Source organism: Epinephelus fuscoguttatus, linkage group LG7 (assembly GCF_011397635.1).
Source record: "Epinephelus fuscoguttatus linkage group LG7, E.fuscoguttatus.final_Chr_v1".
NCBI lineage: Eukaryota > Metazoa > Chordata > Actinopteri > Perciformes > Serranidae > Epinephelus > Epinephelus fuscoguttatus.
In genome coordinates this window covers 44,756,438-44,773,452 of record NC_064758.1, presented here as the reverse complement: position 1 = coordinate 44,773,452, position 17,015 = coordinate 44,756,438, and the positions used below count along the sequence as shown (strand labels likewise).

The window sequence follows — 17,015 nt, the reverse complement described above, 5'->3', positions numbered from 1 at the left end:
AGGCCACATGGGGGCCCATGAAAAGGTATTGTGCAGGTATTGTGAAATGGTGCGGATCAAGGGGTAAGATGGACAAAAAAAATGGCAAAAAAAATAAAAAATGAAGAAGCACCAGCACCAGGTATGACAGGAAAAGCTGATGGTGAGAAGTGAGGCAGACTACTGTTAACGCATTTCCGTGCACAGACATTTGGGGGACAAAAAAAGGGGCCACCTCTCATAATTTTTAAATAAAAAGGACAAAGTAGCATACAGTAGCATATCTTATATTTATTTAGACTATTTATTTCAATACCCTTACAGTCATGCAGACAAGGGCATCAATTGATCTGAACACTGGCGGGGACACACATGAAGCAGGGGCCCCCCCTCAGAGCATCAAACATTTAATTTCCTGCATTCTGGTGAATTTTTCTGCATCAGTTTATGGTGGAAATGTCTTGACGCTGCTCTGACACAGAGACACACTCAGAGGACGATTTCTATGTCAAAGTTTTTCAGTTAGAAATCTGTAAGTAATGATGTTTTGAATAAAAGAAAAGTGCGCAAATACATATAATTATCTTCCAAATACACTTCAAATATTCTTAACAAATACCAGAGAACAGAAGTGTGCAGCTGCTGCAACTCCCCACTACTCCTTTCCTCCTCCTGCGCCCTTTGTACACACAGTGTTCCTGCAGCACCAAACCACGTCAGATTTATTTAAATCAATTATCAGAGCTGCAATGTGGGAGATGCTTTATTATGAAACTAAACTACTGAACCATATTTTTATATATCTAACATGACATGGTGCCATCATTGGCTGTTGTGTCTTATTTTGGTCAGTCTAGCAGGATTGATAGGTGGGGGTTAGGTATCACGATACACAATTCAAATTTAGAAAAGTTAAATATTTATTGGCATTCACTTACAATAGGAAAGAGTGGCAATCACAGTAAGGCGAAACATTTATAAAATAACCACAGATAACTCAGCTGTGGCCTTTCCTCTCTTATAAAAGCCATTCATCTCTGTGATAAAATAAGTTATATACATCTGAAACAGGGTAGCATTCAGAGGTTGAAAAGGATCTACAGAAAACCTTGTATTTCAAAACTTCATCTGACAAAGAAATTATCTACAGTACTGAGAAGTGATTTGCAAACTTAATTTGAATGTACAAGAGGGAGTACAAAGACAGACTGGGACACATGGTGATGTTATGGACAGTATCACTGAGCAGAGCAGTCCAGAAAAACAAAAGCAAAATACATGATGGTACAATCACCATTATAATATCCCAACAATCATTTACTCTGCCTGCCTGCTTCTGACAGCTGTAAATGTTATCCGTGCAGAACAGTGCTGATTAACCTCTTTACTTGATTACAAATGCTAATACTTATTATTTAAACTCCTAAAAATGGGGTAACAGGTTGAAGCAACCCAAACACCAACAAAAACGTCAGTAGAATTTTGTAGATGTTCGGATTATATTCAACAAGTATTTTTTTTCTTTCTTTTTTAAATTCAATGTCAACATTTTTAAAATTCTTGCAGGTAAAATAGTAACTTAACTACAGCTGAGGTATGATTAGGGTAAGGCAACCAAAACACTTGGTTTAGTTTTTAATCTTTAATATTTTGATATTTTGATTTGGTCAGCACATCTTTTGCAATAGCCATTCAATATAGGGCTGAGTAATGTATCAATATAACAGTATGGTGATATGAGGCTCTATATAGTCTTAGATTTTGGGTATCCTAATATTGTATGTTTTTTCCTGGTTTAAGAGGCTGCATTCCAGATTGTTCTAACTGTTCTATTATTTGCCTTTACTATGGCTGCAATGATTAATCGATAAATCATCCACTATTAAATTAATCAGCAACTGATTTGACAGTTGATTAATCAGTTAAAGTAATTAAACAAACAAACAAAAAACAGGGAAAGTTCTTTGATTCCAGCTTCTTAAATGTGAATATTTCAGGGATTCTATGCTCATGGAAAACCTGGAAAAGTCATGGAATTTTACGATCATATTTTCCAGGTCTGGAAAAATCACTGACTTAGTAAAAATTAGGGCTGCACCCGACTCAGAATTATGTTAGTCAGATTTGGCTGTTTATTATGAATATTCTACAGTTCGTTTTTTTCCCTTATAAAATTTGAAAGTTTAAATGGGGCTCAGTGGGACGTTCAGTGTGACAGCAGCATTCATGTAATACAGTAAACAAGCTAACAGCGCTAATGATGGATCACAAATGTGCAACAACATTTTTTGACGACACTAGAAATCAAATGAAAGCCAGAGACTGTGTCATATTAAGTGTCTATGAGCTGTAAATTCATCACTTCTGAGCAGAAGTGATCAGCAAAAAAAAAAAAAAAAAAAAAATTCAGTCGCTAGAGGGGGTCTCTGACTGATGATTTGAATTGCTGACTTTCAAGGGGCAGCCCTAGTAAAAATCATTTAAAGTTTTGGAAGAGTCAGGGAATTTTGTTGCATGGAATGTAATTGTTACATTAATCTTCCTTTGATAACCTTCCACGTAATGTAACATAATGGCAAATTCATTTTCTGTAGTTGTTGACATAACGTAGCTCTAATAGGCGTTGACGTGTGATGTTTAGTTAACTATTACCTATGTTTCCTTTCTCTCTTTATGTATGCCAGCTTGCTGAAATTATGTTCGAATAAGTTTGAATCTGATATGTTTTAAAAATGCTGAGCAAGTGGGGCGAGAACATGTCTTTTTTTTTTTTTATTAAGGGTCCTTAAAACGGTTTTGAAATTTGAAAAAATGAAAATGTGTGGGAACCCTGATATTTTTTGGTTCCTTAAAGGCTTAAAGGCCTTACATGCATTGTAATTGTCATTGCCCTCATACTTCCATGCGTCCTTTATGATGTCATAGATACAGCCAATAGATGACATGAGAGGGCAGAGTCAGATGTTTCACACAACACCAAACGCAGTGACAGTGGAGGAGGTCTCATTACTGTACCTTTAAATGGGGGCAGTGTTGTAGACAGCAGTGGTCTGTGGGGCCATTATACATCGTGACACGTGGATAGCCAATTCTTTTACTTTACTACCGATTTGTTCGTTCTGCCATTATTTAAAATTTCTTCTTTGTCCCCTATGGTCAAATCACGCTTGAACTATGCTGCACTCTGGTGGTACTACTCCGTTTCGTCTGTATCCGTAAACTTTCAGAAAACATGCACAAGTACGGACAAAATGAACGCAGACTATGGACAAAAGGCTCTGTCTCTGTATCTAATGTTGAGCATAAATGAGCCCTTACTCCTCTAGGACAGTAAACTGAATATCTCTGGGCTGTGGACTGTGCACTCGGCTTTGGAAAACACCCATCAACATTATTAACCATTTTCTGACAATTTTTTTGACCAAACAACTTATCGATTAATCGAAGAAGAAAAAAAACAACAACCAAAAAAACAATAGACTGATTGACAATGAAAAGAATCTTTAGTTGCAACCCTAGCCTTTACCCATAAGTCATTAAATCCACATTACTGGTGGTTATTTTAAAAAAATCTCATTGTGTAAATATTTTGTAAAAGCACCAATAGTCAACCCCACAAGATCTCTGCTATACTGACCGTTTTTTTCCCCTGTTAAAGGGTTTTTTGGGGGAGTTTTTCCTGATCAGCTGTGAGGGTCCTAAGGACAGAGGGATGTCGTATGCTGCCCTAAGCCCTGTGAGGCAAATTGTGATTTGTGATATTGGGCTTTATTGATAAAATTGAATTGACTGATTGATTGATACTGATATGAAGGTGTTTGGCAAAATAGAAGGTGATATTTAATTTTCTCCATATCACCCAGCCATAAGTCAATGTATTAGGGCTCCACCCTGATCTCTGCATCCTTATTTTGCACAATGTTTATTCTTTATATTCTTAATACTGTAAGTATTTGCACATCCCCTTAAATATAAATCTGCACATTCCTGCCTAGCTCCTTCACTTTTAAGAGTTAAGGCCTTTACACACTGAGTCCTTTTTTTCCTGAAATTGTCGTACATCTAATCTCACATTGTGTCAATCATGTTTGCACACTGAGTCCAAAACTTCTGTCTGTCATCTAAGTTTTGTGAACTGGTTCGATTTCTTTCGCATATGTCAGAGCCTTTAGAGACGTTTGACGAAGAATCAGTGAAGAAAACGTGGCGGCGGGACACAGCCGCAACAAGACAGAGGAACAGGACACACAGAATCATTTCATATTTCAGTTAACTCACTTTAAACAGGTCAGAGTGTAATATTTAGGTGCATGATGATGAAGAGGAGGATGTGGACCGCACAGAGAGGGAGGACAGCTCCGCCCCTTCATGCAGCCGCTGTGCCAAATGAAAGACAGGGAGGGAGTGGTGTCAGTCAGACAGGTAACTCCAGTGGAGAGAGGCAAAGGAGGAAATGTGTGTCGTTTCGAATAGAACGACTAGAAACAAATAGAACAATAAAATACATCAGAATCAGCGTGAAAGGTTTCTGTGCGTAACAATTTTAGTTTGGATGACATCAAAAAAACGCAGCTGAAAAAGACGGACTCAGTGTGCAAAGGCCTCGACACTGCCGTTGTGGTTTGTCAGCTGCACAGCAGACAGGAATGCTCTTCAGAGAGTCATACAGTCGGCACTATAAGGCACTCAGTTACCACCACTACAGGACATTTACAGAACCCGATGTCGCAGTCAGGTGACAAACATCATTAGAGACTCATCTCGTTCAGGTCAAGACTCATCTCGTTCAGGTCAACACCTTTTCACAGATAAGGAAGGAAAGAGCTACAGCAGAGATACTCAACTTGCTTTGCCCGGGGGCCACTTTTGCAAAATCATTTAATCATTTTTTTTAGATAAAAGGACTAAATAAGACAAATTTAGTCACCACAGCCTCGCACAGGTCATGTGTACATGTGGACATTCAGAGCTTAACCCAGACCTCTGTTGGGGGTCCAGGACGTTCTTCCTGGCACTTTTTTTTAGGGCTGACCCAAATGCTTCAAATGCAGTCTTTGCCATGGTAATCCATGTCCAAATCAGTACTCAAATGCTTTGTTTTTCTATACCATTACCCCAAAATTCCCAAATAGCCCAAAAATTAAGAAATAGTAATACAACATAACTCTCAGAGGAGGACTTTAAATTTTGTGATAAGCCGAGTTTTGTGACTCAAACAGATTGACCACCAGTGACAGGCTTACAGTTATGCTAGTAAGATGTTAAAAATAGAGAGAATGGTTTCAAATTTTACAAAGACAACTCCCAAAAAGTCAAGTGTCAAAACTGGTAAATGGTACAGCCTTACTTTATTATTATCAGATCTGGCCCGAGGGCTTTAAGTTGAGTATCACGGTGCTACAGGTTCCTAAAAGCTCGCACTTCCAGATTACCGAAAAGCTTTGACCCAAGTGCCATTAAAGAATTAGAGAGGTGGATAACCACATTGTGAGATAAGTGCAATGACAATTTAGTGGAATATCCTGTGCATGTGGAATATTATCATGACAATACGGCAATATGTATATCATACTCATTCTGCTGTAATAACCCACTTTATACTCATTTCTTGTTTTAATAATCATGTATATAGTATAGGCTTGGGCAGTATCACAGTATTACTGTATATCAGGGTATTTAGAAATCCTGAAGGTCTGAGTTTAAATATATCATGGAAAAAAAGTGCTCCTCTTTCTATTAAACTTTTTGTATGTAGTGCACAGCACGTGCCACCAGAGGTCACTCTCTCGTCTCTACTATTGGAACAGGCAGCTGAGCTGACAGACATCGAGACTGAGTGGTGGAGGCATAGGTTACAGGACTATAAGCAGCTGACCATCAACGGCAGAGAGACTGGGATAAAAACAGAATGTTTTTTACATCTAACTCAGTGAATTAAGGTTATATTTCAGCCAAATTGGAATTGGTGATTGTTGGAACAGTTGACTAACTAACTAGATGACCAACCAGACTAACCAAAGCGATGTGGGTGAGTTTTATTTGATGTCTACGAGGCAAGTAAGCCAGTCTTTGTTCTGTGACTGAGACAAACATAAAGTTTAAAGGCGTACTGTTGTATTTCTCTGCTGAATAAGGAAAATAGCTGTAAGAATATAACTTTTCGTAACAGTTTGTGAGTTTCTTTTGGGTATTTATTAGCCTGAAAAGGCTAAGAGAGCTTGAGGAAAGCAGTGAACTTGGCATTTACTTCGGGGGGGTGACATTGCACACTCATAACATTGTACACCCTAAACTCTGGTGTAATTTCAGGAAAGTATGAAGGTATGAAAAATTAGATAGAGCTCCAACCTAATATAGTCTTTGATGTGTCTGCTTATCTGTGACGTTTCTTTTTACTGAATGTACCACTGCAGACACACTAATTTTATTGTACAGCTGCGCAATGACGATGAAGGCATTTATTGACTGTTTGATTGATTGACATTGTACATATTTTCTAAATTGTATTTTTTGATTTTTGTTATTGTTTATTATTTATGTTTATGCACCAAAATACCAAAGCAAATTCCTTGAAAACCTACTTGCCGATAACAGACGCTCTACTTCCTGCACTGGCACTGCATGTTGGTAGTGAATGTAAATCATGAGGTGTGGAATCATCCAATACAGGCGCTATTATTAGGACAATGGGCTGGATAGATGGTACCAATGGGATAATAACTGAAATACAACTGAGCAGGTCAAAGACCAGTTAAATGAGTGACGCTTATGTTACTTCATACATCCAAATGAATCAACAAACGTTCTCAATCTTTCACTCTTCTGGACCAGTTCAGTGACTGGCTGCTTCGAGGTCACACAGCATTGACTGGTATGAATTCAGTCTCTTCTCTAAACTACTCGGCAGAGTCTGTCCCAGAATCTTAATGATGCGTTTGTTAAATAAAATAAAATCATGACACTTACAAAGAGGTTTCTGTCACCTCAACATTAATGCAAACAACCTTAAGTTTTTCCACCCATAGTGATCATGATCCCACAGCACCACTTAAAAAAGGATTGTTCAGAAGCTTGTGATGGCTCCATGACATCTCAGTGTGGAGGTGTGTGTGTTCCAGTAGAAAAGGTATTACCCTCAGCTCAGGGTAAAGGATCATCACTCTTGTTGGCTGTGAGCAGTTCAGCAGGCAGGGCGGCTGGGGCTCAGGATTTGGTCTGTATCTGACCGTGGAGGACCTCGGCCTGGGCTTTCAGGCTCCTAAACTCCCCCTGGATGAAATCAGTCAACGTCTTCCTCATTTCTAACTGGAGGGAAAATTTAAAGAAAGAATACATTTTTATTTTCTAAACACAAACCACATTAAGGTAAGCCTCACGTGGTTGTTGATCCTTTCATAACTGTAACCAGTAATGCCAAATGGAGCTGAAATTATTTTGATCATTAATTAATCATTTTTCAAGCAAAATATTTGCTGCTCTCAAATGTGAGGATTGGCTGATTTTCTTTGTTGTGTGTTGGAATATCTTTTAAATCTGGACTGTTGGTTGGATAAACACGCAACTTGAAAACATCAGCTAGGGTTCTGACAAATTGTGATTGTCATTATTCCCCTATTTTACTAAAATAAAACTGTTTTCCAAGACAAAACAATCAATTAAGAAACTAGAATTACTGCCTTGTGCTTGAATGCCTCTGCCAACCAGTCAAGATGCAGTTACAGTTTACATCCATGTCTGTCCAGACTCATATGTAGCCTTGATAGTTGACAATGCTTCAAATATGGATGATGCTGCAAAGAAGCTACAAATCCTAAAACATAGATGCTTCATACACACCTTCCCAACGCCAGCACAGAAGATTTATACAAATAGCAAAGTTTCGAGGTGGATTATTAGTGTCACCAATTCAACGTCTGACCAAATGTCTTCTCTTCTGTTCCTGAGTTATGATGTTGAAAAATGGCCAGAAAAGTGTTTTTGCAAAACAAGATGAATGTGAATATACCTGGTATTATCATGTGTCTTGGGTGATCGTATCACAATTGTACAGCAACAAATACAACAACCACAAAAACACATTGCAATACAATCACTCAAACCACTTGCCAAGTTCACTGTTGAGTCCAAGTGGACATTTGTGCCAAATTTGAGGTAATGTCCTGAAGGCGTTCTTGAGATATTGGACTCACGAGAATGGGACGGACAGCTTGAAAATATAACACCACCGGCTATAGATATCGCCATCACATAGGCAAAAAAACTAAAATGCTGATGCCAATATGTGGTTTTCATAAATTTAATTACCAGTTGAATCTTTTGAACTAAGCTACAAATCTGCAATCTCTCTCAATCTTAACTTTTAACAGGTACCTGTACATAAAAATATGTTATATTCCAAGGTAAAATAATTTAATATGCTCACATTATTAGAGTATTTAAGTATATAAATTGTACCACTACAAGTCCTCCACTACTATCCAGCCCAATGTGTACATGTGTAACACAGTCTGTCCTTACCTGGCTCTTGTTTTCAGCTCGTAGAGATTCAACAAGCTCTTTCACACTGAATGGTTTTCCGACCAGGACTGTGATTCTCTGGAAGAAAACCACCAGTTACAACTGCACTCACTTATGGGAAACAAAAAGCCACAATAAACCAAATATAAAAAATACTGCAGGGATTAGATGGAAGTGATCCTACCTTCCCCACTCGAGGAACATAGGGCTTCGCATTTGGCAGAACATCACTCAAACCTGAGATAGAAGTAGGACAGACAGCAGTAATCAGTGTTTCCTCAGTGATGGATTATTCTATCTACTGATTGATGACCATTGTTGTTGCTCCTTGATATCATTTTGCAATTGCTTCAATTTTCACTTGCTTTTTTGAAGGATAAGGCGGAAGATACTGTATATTTTTCATGATGTCAACAAATCCGATGACAACACCAAAACCAACAACATGTTCGTTCTCTTAATACTTCCTAACTTCCTGTCTGTGGCTCTAACTCTGAGCCCACTGAAGACTCAAGACAAATATATACACTCACTGGCCACTTTATTAGGTACATCTTGTTAGTAGTACTGGGTTGGAACCCCTCTTGCCTTCAGAACTGCCTTAATTCTTGGTGGCATAGATTCAACAAGGTGCTGGAAATATTCCTCAGAGATTTTGGTCATTATTGACATGAGAGCAGATATCCTGCAGGAAGTAGCCATCAGAAGATGGGTACACTGTGGTCATAAAGGGATGGACACGCTCAGCAACAATACTCAGGTAGGCTGTGGTGTTTAAACCATGCTCAGTTGGTACTAAGAAAATCTCCCCCACACCATTACACCAGCAGCAGCAGCAGCCTGAAGCGTTGATACAAGGCAGGATGGATCCATGCTTCCATCTGAATGTGGTTTTTCCAATCTTCTATTGTCCAGTTTTGGTGAGAAAACCCGTGTGAATTGTAGCCTCAGTTTCCTGTTGTTAGCTGACAGGAGTGGCACCTGGTGTGGTCTTCTGCTGCTGTAGCCCATCTGCTTCAAGGTTGGACAAGGTGTTGTTGCTTCAGAGATGCTCTTCTGCACACCTTGGTTGGAACCAGTGCTTATTTGACTTCCTGTTGCCTTTCTATCATCTTGAACCAGTCTGGCCATTCTCCTCTGACCTCTGGCATCAACAAGGCATTTTGGCTCACTGGATATTTTCTCTTTTTGGGACCATCCTCTGTAAACCCTAGAGATGGTTGTGCTGAAAATCCCAGTGAATACTCAGACCATTAACCACGTTAATCAGCAGTTGAATAGGTGTACCTAATAAAGTGGCTGTTCAGTGGGTATCTTGGTGGTGCAACTTGAGATTTCTGTTCTCTTTCTCTGTGTGTAGCAGACTAAATCTTTAAAACTTAAAGATGAAAGAGCAGAACATGTGAGATAATGAGTGATCCTTTTTGGACTGTGTACTGTGGCGGTGGTGTTACTCACCCACATGCCAGAGCGGCAGTATAATCGGATTAAGGGAGCATTCAGCAATTAGCCGACCCACACCTAAAAACACAAATCAGAAATGATCTTAACAAGAGTCACTTTCCGTACAACTTTCTGTATCCAAAACATCACAATCACTCTGCATGTCCTCTGCTGATCTTCACAAATCTGTAACATACATTTGCTGAACATGTTGTGCAGTATTATAATGCACAAATACTCTAAAACATGCACTGTACTCACCCCATTTTAACCGTATAAATTCTTCAGTCATGTTGACTTTGCCTGTTAAATGAAGGAAAGAGGAAGTGTGTTATTTCTACAATACTTAAACTAAATCAAAAAGCTGCAGAGTGAGAGGACAAGACAAGAAGAAGAGTGAAATGTGAAGAGGAGGTTAAGATACCTTCAGGAAAAATGTGCACCCATTCTCCTTTGTTTAGTTTCTCCACAATAAAATCCATGCCTTTCTGGTAAACTCCATCGCCTGCTGAAAACACATCATGACGCAAGTTTGTTCAACAGATAGTAAGATATATTTTGAGTTAATAATGAGAACAGAGACTTGCCTCTGCAGACGGGGACACACTTTCCACGGCTGAAGAATCTTGAGTGAAGCTCTTTAGTGAAACAGATGTCAGATGCTGCAGGAGTCCTGCACAGTTACAAGAAAATAATTACAAACCAAAATCACACTCATTTGCCTTATTATAGGCCCATTTAAAAGCTGTCGGTTCTAGCAAAGATCCTCAAATGACTCGTAAATGAACAGTTGAAGGCGTTTTTATGTAATAATGACATTCTATCTACACATCAGTTTGGCTTCAGAAAGCAACACAGCACCATTACTGAAACTATGAGGGCAGTGAACGATATCATTGGCATTCTGGACATGACGCAGAGCCGTGCAGCTCTATTTATTGTCCTGTCCAAAGCTTTTGATACTGTTGACCATCTTATTTGGAAACAGAGGTCGACTAGTATGGGTATGTCTGACCAGGCAGTGGACTGGTTTGTGAATAACCTCTTAGATAGATATCTAAGTGTTCAGTTTGATGGGCTCACTTCTACTAGCTCAACACTTGTAATGGTGTACCCCAGGGTTCGGTGTTTGGCACGCTGTTTTTTCTATTTATATCAATAGTCTTGGTCGAAATGTGGTTTGTGCCAATTTTCATTTGTATGCTGACACAGTGATATATTGTGCCGACTCATCCATCACTGCTGCTGTGGCCAAACTGTAGGCTGTCTTTAACTAACATAATCCAGATTCAGCTTTTACAACTAAAGCTAGTTTTAAATGCTGACAGAACTAAGGTAATGCATTTCTCAAATGCCAGGAAGAAGCCAGTGAACACTCCTGATGTTATTACTGCTCAGAGAAAGAAGTTAGAGGTTGTCACTCGTACTAATATATTCAGAAACAAGCCCTGTTTCTCCTTTGAGGCCAGGAAAAGACTGGTTGCTGCTACGTTTTTACCTGTTCTGGATCACGGTGATCAGTTGTACATGAATGCATCTGCACATTGTTTGCACATGTTAGATACTGCATATCATAGTGCACCAAGACTGAGACAGAGACAAATTGTAAAGCCCTCACTCATCACTGTACGCTTTATTCCAGGGCTGGTCAGCCATCTTTGACCTCTTGTAGGCTTAGTCTCTGGTATTTGTTCATTTATAAAGCCATGCTGGGCAAATTCCCTTTGTACATTTGTTCTTTGATTGAACAGAGATCTGACTGTAGCTACAACTTTTTGTTAGCTGCCGTCTTGGTCAGGTCTCCCTTGTAAAAGAGATTGCTGATCTCAATGGGACTTACCTGGTTAAATATGGGTTAAATTTAAAAAACAAACAAACAAAAAAACAAACAAACAAACAAAAAAACGATATTAAAATAAAATGAGTGAAGGAGGTGTGGAATTGATAAAAACTCACCAACGCATCTTGTTGAAGCTCCACAGCTGTCTGAGCTTTAGTACGCCTGTCAGAAACACAGGATTATTTCACTGCTTTGTGGCATTGCTGTTTTAAACTGTGTGATCTCAGATTGTGAATCTGTGTCTTACCCCAGATATGCGGGTCATCCATACATGACTGGTGATTGGACAGAGTGATGAGGGGTATGTCAGAGGGCCTCTGGTCAATCAGGTCCAACAAAACCTTTTGGTTGTGGACCGTCAAGTAGTTCATGTACTCTGAAGAGTGAGAGGGAGAAAACTTGTGTGTTAGTTCGACCAGCAGGTGAGAGGACTGCTGTCACAGTGAATACCCATTTTTCACAGAGATCATGTTACAGGGCCTTCTTTAGTACCTTCTTTACGCCGCCTTTGCTTTTTTTAAACAGAACCAGAGTGTGATTTTTGACAGCATGCCGACATCCCAGAGGCAAAACAGGTGTGACAGGCATGACGTGTAACACAACAGTATCTTCGTCAAGTGAGACATTTTACATACATGTCAGCAGTGCTTATAAACAATAACAATGGCATAACATGGCCCCTTTTACACTGCCTCTTCAAGGCAGGAATTTCACACCGTTATGCCATCTCGCTGGCAGTGACGAAACAATGTCTGTATAAATGGGACAGCTGGCAGGACAGGATCATGGGCAGCACAGGTGTGACTTTTTGACAGCATGTTATTCGTGCGACCCACTGTGGGAGATTTAAAAGCAGCTAGCAGCAGTTAGCAGCAGCCGAAAATGTCCGGAATTGGGAAAATAACGAGGTCCAGGAGCTCCGAGCACAGGACAAGATCGGCCACCATACAACAGAGACGGTAAGTGATTCACCCATGGTTCATTTCTGCCGGCTGTCCCCTGTTACACAGGCATCATTTTTGCGCTGTTACTAGGGGTATATATCACCAGTCTCATCACGATACAATATTATATCGATTCTTTGAAGAACAGCGTGATATTTGCTGATATTATAAAGTCTGCCATGAAATGATCTTGATTCAATGCGATTCAGGGGCCTGCAATCGAAATGAAACGTTATTATCTGCCCATTTAACACAGTCTGTTACAGAAGAAGCTGCCACCCCTTTCTTTTTTATTTTTGGCCATAAAAGATAAAAACAACACATAAATAATGTAAACATTAGTAACCACTTAAGTGCAGTAAAGTTGACTTTAAACTGACTCCACTAACACATATAAAACAGCACATGGTTTAAGTTAACCTTCAGGGTTTTCTCCCAGAAAGACCTTTTATTGTTGTACATGTTTCAGGCTGTGCTCATTTTAACTCTTTTACATCCTGTTGTACGGTTTAATCTACAGCAACACATCATATTCTGTAAGATCATCATATGTTTGCAGTGTAGCTTGAGTTTATTTTGTTTAAAGAGTAGGAGAATTTTCTCAACACTTTATAGTCATGTTATAGTTTAGTGTCCTGTGCTGCAAACCTTTAAACCTCTGTGGCTCTAGTGCTGTGTGCAAAAAGTTAACGTACAGCCCTGCTCTTTATTTCATAGAATTTTTCATGTACATGTTGTGCAGCTGTATATTTTCAAACAGGGAAAGAAATCTCTGTCTTTGCCTTTTATTTTGATCACAGCCTGTTTTTATAAAAGTGCTTGTAACATTTCAAACGTGGCTTTGATTTGCAGCTGAACATGTTGCCCATTTCATAGAAAATACAGATATCGTGGATCACCAGTCAGCCTGAAAATACCGAGATATGAATTTTTGTCCACATCACCCAGCCCTAAACACAAGTGCCTTGAATTTGTTACATTCCATCACTGGTATATGGTATGTTATACTGCAACTTACTGGTCCAGAAGTAGGAATAGGAGCCCACCATCCCCATGATCAGTGAGCTGGAGACCCTCCATGCCAAAGCAGGGCACTGTGGGAACGGCCATCTGACCTCCAGGGGCATCACAGCACTCCACAGATGCTACATCCACACACACATTAACCTGGAACAACCCAAACACAGTCATAAATGAATGGGAAACAACCAGAGCGGAAACTTTTTTATGTGGCTAAAGGAGCTTTGTTGAAGTCTATTGATCTCATTCATGAAATGTTAGTAAATCTGTGAGTAGATTGACACATAAAAAAACGTGGTTCTAAAAATCTACACTGGCTTCATGAACACCGCGAGAAACTTGGATTCGATTGTAGGCACATGTGTATATTCATGAATGCCATGCAATCATAAATTGACAGGAGGTGATAATTATTGTGGATAGGTGCATCCTCTCGACCTGCGAACATGGAGCACACAACGAAGGAGACAAAGAAATATTTCTGACACTGAGACTGAAGTTATTTTTGGTGGAGTTGAGAAAAATATTTCATTTCCCTCTGTTAGTAGTGGTGTGACAGGGACAGGTAAATCAAAGGCCTGGAAGGAGGTAACAGGTGGATTTTGTTCAGATATCAAGTTTTGGGCGTGTTTGTGGATGTACATATACACTCATACTGGATGTGTGTGTATGTCTTTTGTTTATTGTTGTTAAAGTCAGTGAAGATATTGTTGTCGGGGAAAAAAAGTAGCAACACCACACTGTGAAAATACTTTGTTATAGGTAAAAGCCCTGTGTTGAAATTTTTATTTATAACTTAAAGGTACAAAAAAACCCAGACAAAATAATAAGTAAAAGTACTCATTATACATAGCAACTAATTTCAGATAAATATGCCAGTACATTATATTATTTGGTTATAATTATTTATATATTAATGTGTTCATCAGTTTAATAGTGCAGCTGGAGCTTATTTTAACTTATTTAAATACTACTTCATAAAGCTTTAAATGCACCTGCACCTCCATACGTCAGAGATGTTCCTTCATTTAATGTTGCAGCCAGATCACAGAGGTCCTCCACTGCTTTACTTTTAAATGTTCCTCATAAAAGTCCTGCTGAGAGTGCTGTCTGCTTTTAAAATGGGGAGCTTTCTCTGTATTATTAAAAGTAATCTAAAGACCTATCTTTTTAATGTGGAGTAACATTACAGTCTTCATTTTTAAGTTTATTTCATTCCTCCTGTTCATTTTTTATTCTACACTGTTTATCTACTTTCATTTTATTCTAGGGACTTTTATCTTTTTTTGTTAGTTTGTTCTGTTCAGTTTACTTTTTAAATATTTTATTGTCCTATTGTTGTAATTTTCTAGTTTTGCAAAACTTGATGTTCAGTTGTTTGTGTCATTCCAATAATGCCACGTGAATGTGAATGAACTGCATGTTTGTATGAAAGGTACTACATAAATAAAGTTGAGCTGAACTGAGTTGCTGGGTAGCTTGTTTCAATTAAGTTTAATCTATAAGAATATATTAAAAATATTTGTTGATTATATTTTCTATAGTTAGTTCAGTAAAAAGTACAATATTTTTCTCTGAGATTAAATGGGATAAAAGTATAAAAGCAGCGGAGAAAGAAAATATTCAGAACTTGTGATTATACAATTTCAGTTACAGCAGTACAAAGTTTCCATCACCGGTGGTTTGACGGTGCAGGAATGAGAGCTAAGGTCAAAACATATCAGCAGCTAACTGACGTTAGCCTGCTAGCTAACTGCTAACTCAAGTTTACCGACACACTCAGCTCTGATTTGCACATGTACTTGTAGCTCTGTAAAAATGAACATATAAGCTGGTGAATCAAATAATAGGTTACCGTTTTAGCTTCCCACCAGCTGTAACGTTACTGACACACTCACTCAACAGTGAACATAGAGATAACTGCATTTTCATTCATGACTCTGACACTGCTGTGACGCTACAACAGCCGGAAGACGTTACTTCCCCCCTTAAATAAACACATAACGTCGCGTGCAGCTCTGTGAGACCTCATTTCATATATTCAACTACTTTCAGAACTTGAGTAAAATCAGAAAACATCACAAGATCAAACTATCTCACCTTTCTGCTGCTGACAGGCTGACTGTCACCGACCCCGGAACTGAAAGTCACGCACAGAATCCTGGGTATTGTCGTTTTCTGTTTTAGCGTGGTAATAATGTTCAAGACTCGCTGCTTTGCAGTGAGCGCCGGTGTGTCTGTCACTTTACTTCCACAGGCCGCGGCTTCATCGATAATGTGTGTAGAGTCAACTCACATTTAAAAAACCGCTTCCGTGTTGAGAAACGCGGAACTATGGGTAATGGATGCTGTTAAGTAGGCCAAAGGTGAGAGAACTCTAAACTAAAGCTCTGACCTGCTGCTTCTGTTTTTAGGCTTCTAGTTACGGAGGATTACTGGAATAAAATATGATGAACTAGTTATTTTAAATTAGTTTAATTATTTCACAAATTCGAGAACTATTTAAAAAATGGCACCACAATATGATATGTTAGAATAAAGACGGCAGAAATATTGTGGTGTTAAATACAATATGTACAATGTGTGTGTGTGTTTTACTTACATTGGCTGTATCCTTGGTGGAGAGTAACAACTTACATATAATTACAAAAAAAAAATCATCAGTTACAGGTACTGAGAAAAAATATGTAATTATATTTTTTCACTGTCACAAATATAATATGTTAGAACCTACAATCTGTGCAGTTATAACTTTAAAGTTAAACTACATACATCGCAAAGTAACAAAAGCAGAGCTCTCTGGGTTGATGTCCATCTCTGCAGTTTTCGAATGGAGAACTCTGTAAGTGCTGTTTGTTTTATCTCCAAAGTAATGGATTTAAAACAAGAGGGTCAATGTTATGAGACAGTAGTACGTCCCAATAGTGTGCGTACTACATGCAACAGTACACTTTTTAAGGACAGCTGCAGTACCTGCAAAAGTAAAAAGAATAAAGTATGGGATTGACATCGCAGCCTTCACCCTGGCACCTGGCCTGAACCAGGACACCAAGGCATGGGTAGTTTGGCCCACTAGAGGGCAAACATGTGTGGTAGAGCCCAGTTGAGCCCCTCCATCTGCTCCCACAAGACAGTTTGTGTCCTAGAATCCAGCCAGTATTCCTACACTGAAATATGCCTCAACAGGGCTGCTGAATGTTTCTGATGATCGGTTTATGAACATGCAGCATGGAAGTATAAAATCGCCTGAAATATTAAGGCACTGAAACTAC

The 17,015-nt window shown here is 38.9% G+C and overlaps 1 protein-coding gene across 2 annotated transcripts; it reads right to left on the bottom strand.

The window, feature by feature from the left end:
- Window positions 1–875: 875 nt before the first annotated feature.
- On the bottom strand, window positions 876–15,997 carry tafazzin (tafazzin, phospholipid-lysophospholipid transacylase). 2 transcript variants are annotated; one of them, XM_049580295.1, is made up of 11 exons: window positions 15,844–15,997; window positions 13,742–13,890; window positions 12,027–12,155; window positions 11,896–11,941; window positions 10,527–10,612; window positions 10,364–10,447; window positions 10,201–10,242; window positions 9,955–10,017; window positions 8,681–8,733; window positions 8,497–8,574; window positions 876–7,284 (listed from the first exon to the last, which is right to left on the bottom strand). In XM_049580295.1, exons 2-11 carry the CDS (start codon window positions 13,848–13,850, stop codon window positions 7,183–7,185), a joined length of 792 nt encoding a protein of 263 aa, XP_049436252.1. In that variant the 5' UTR covers window positions 13,851–13,890; window positions 15,844–15,997; the 3' UTR covers window positions 876–7,182. The 2 variants fall into 2 exon arrangements, with proteins under 2 accessions (XP_049436252.1, XP_049436254.1); XM_049580297.1 differs by having other exon boundaries at window positions 10,364–10,444; window positions 15,844–15,985.
- Between the last annotated feature and the right edge of the window lie 1,018 nt (window positions 15,998–17,015).

What these genes read in the sequence shown, in the direction of transcription:
- tafazzin (XM_049580295.1), bottom strand. Translation starts at nt 13,850, where the DNA reads ATGCCCCTGGAGGTCAGATGGCCGTTCCCACAGTGCCCTGCTTTGGCA. An exon ending in ATTTATACGGTTAAAATGGG is followed by an intron (nt 10,018 to 10,200) that starts GTGAGTACAGTG and finishes TTGTGTTTTTAG; the next exon opens with GTGTGGGTCGGCTAATTGCT. An exon ending in ACTGCCGCTCTGGCATGTGG is followed by an intron (nt 8,734 to 9,954) that starts GTGAGTAACACC and finishes CTTCTATCTCAG; the next exon opens with GTTTGAGTGATGTTCTGCCA.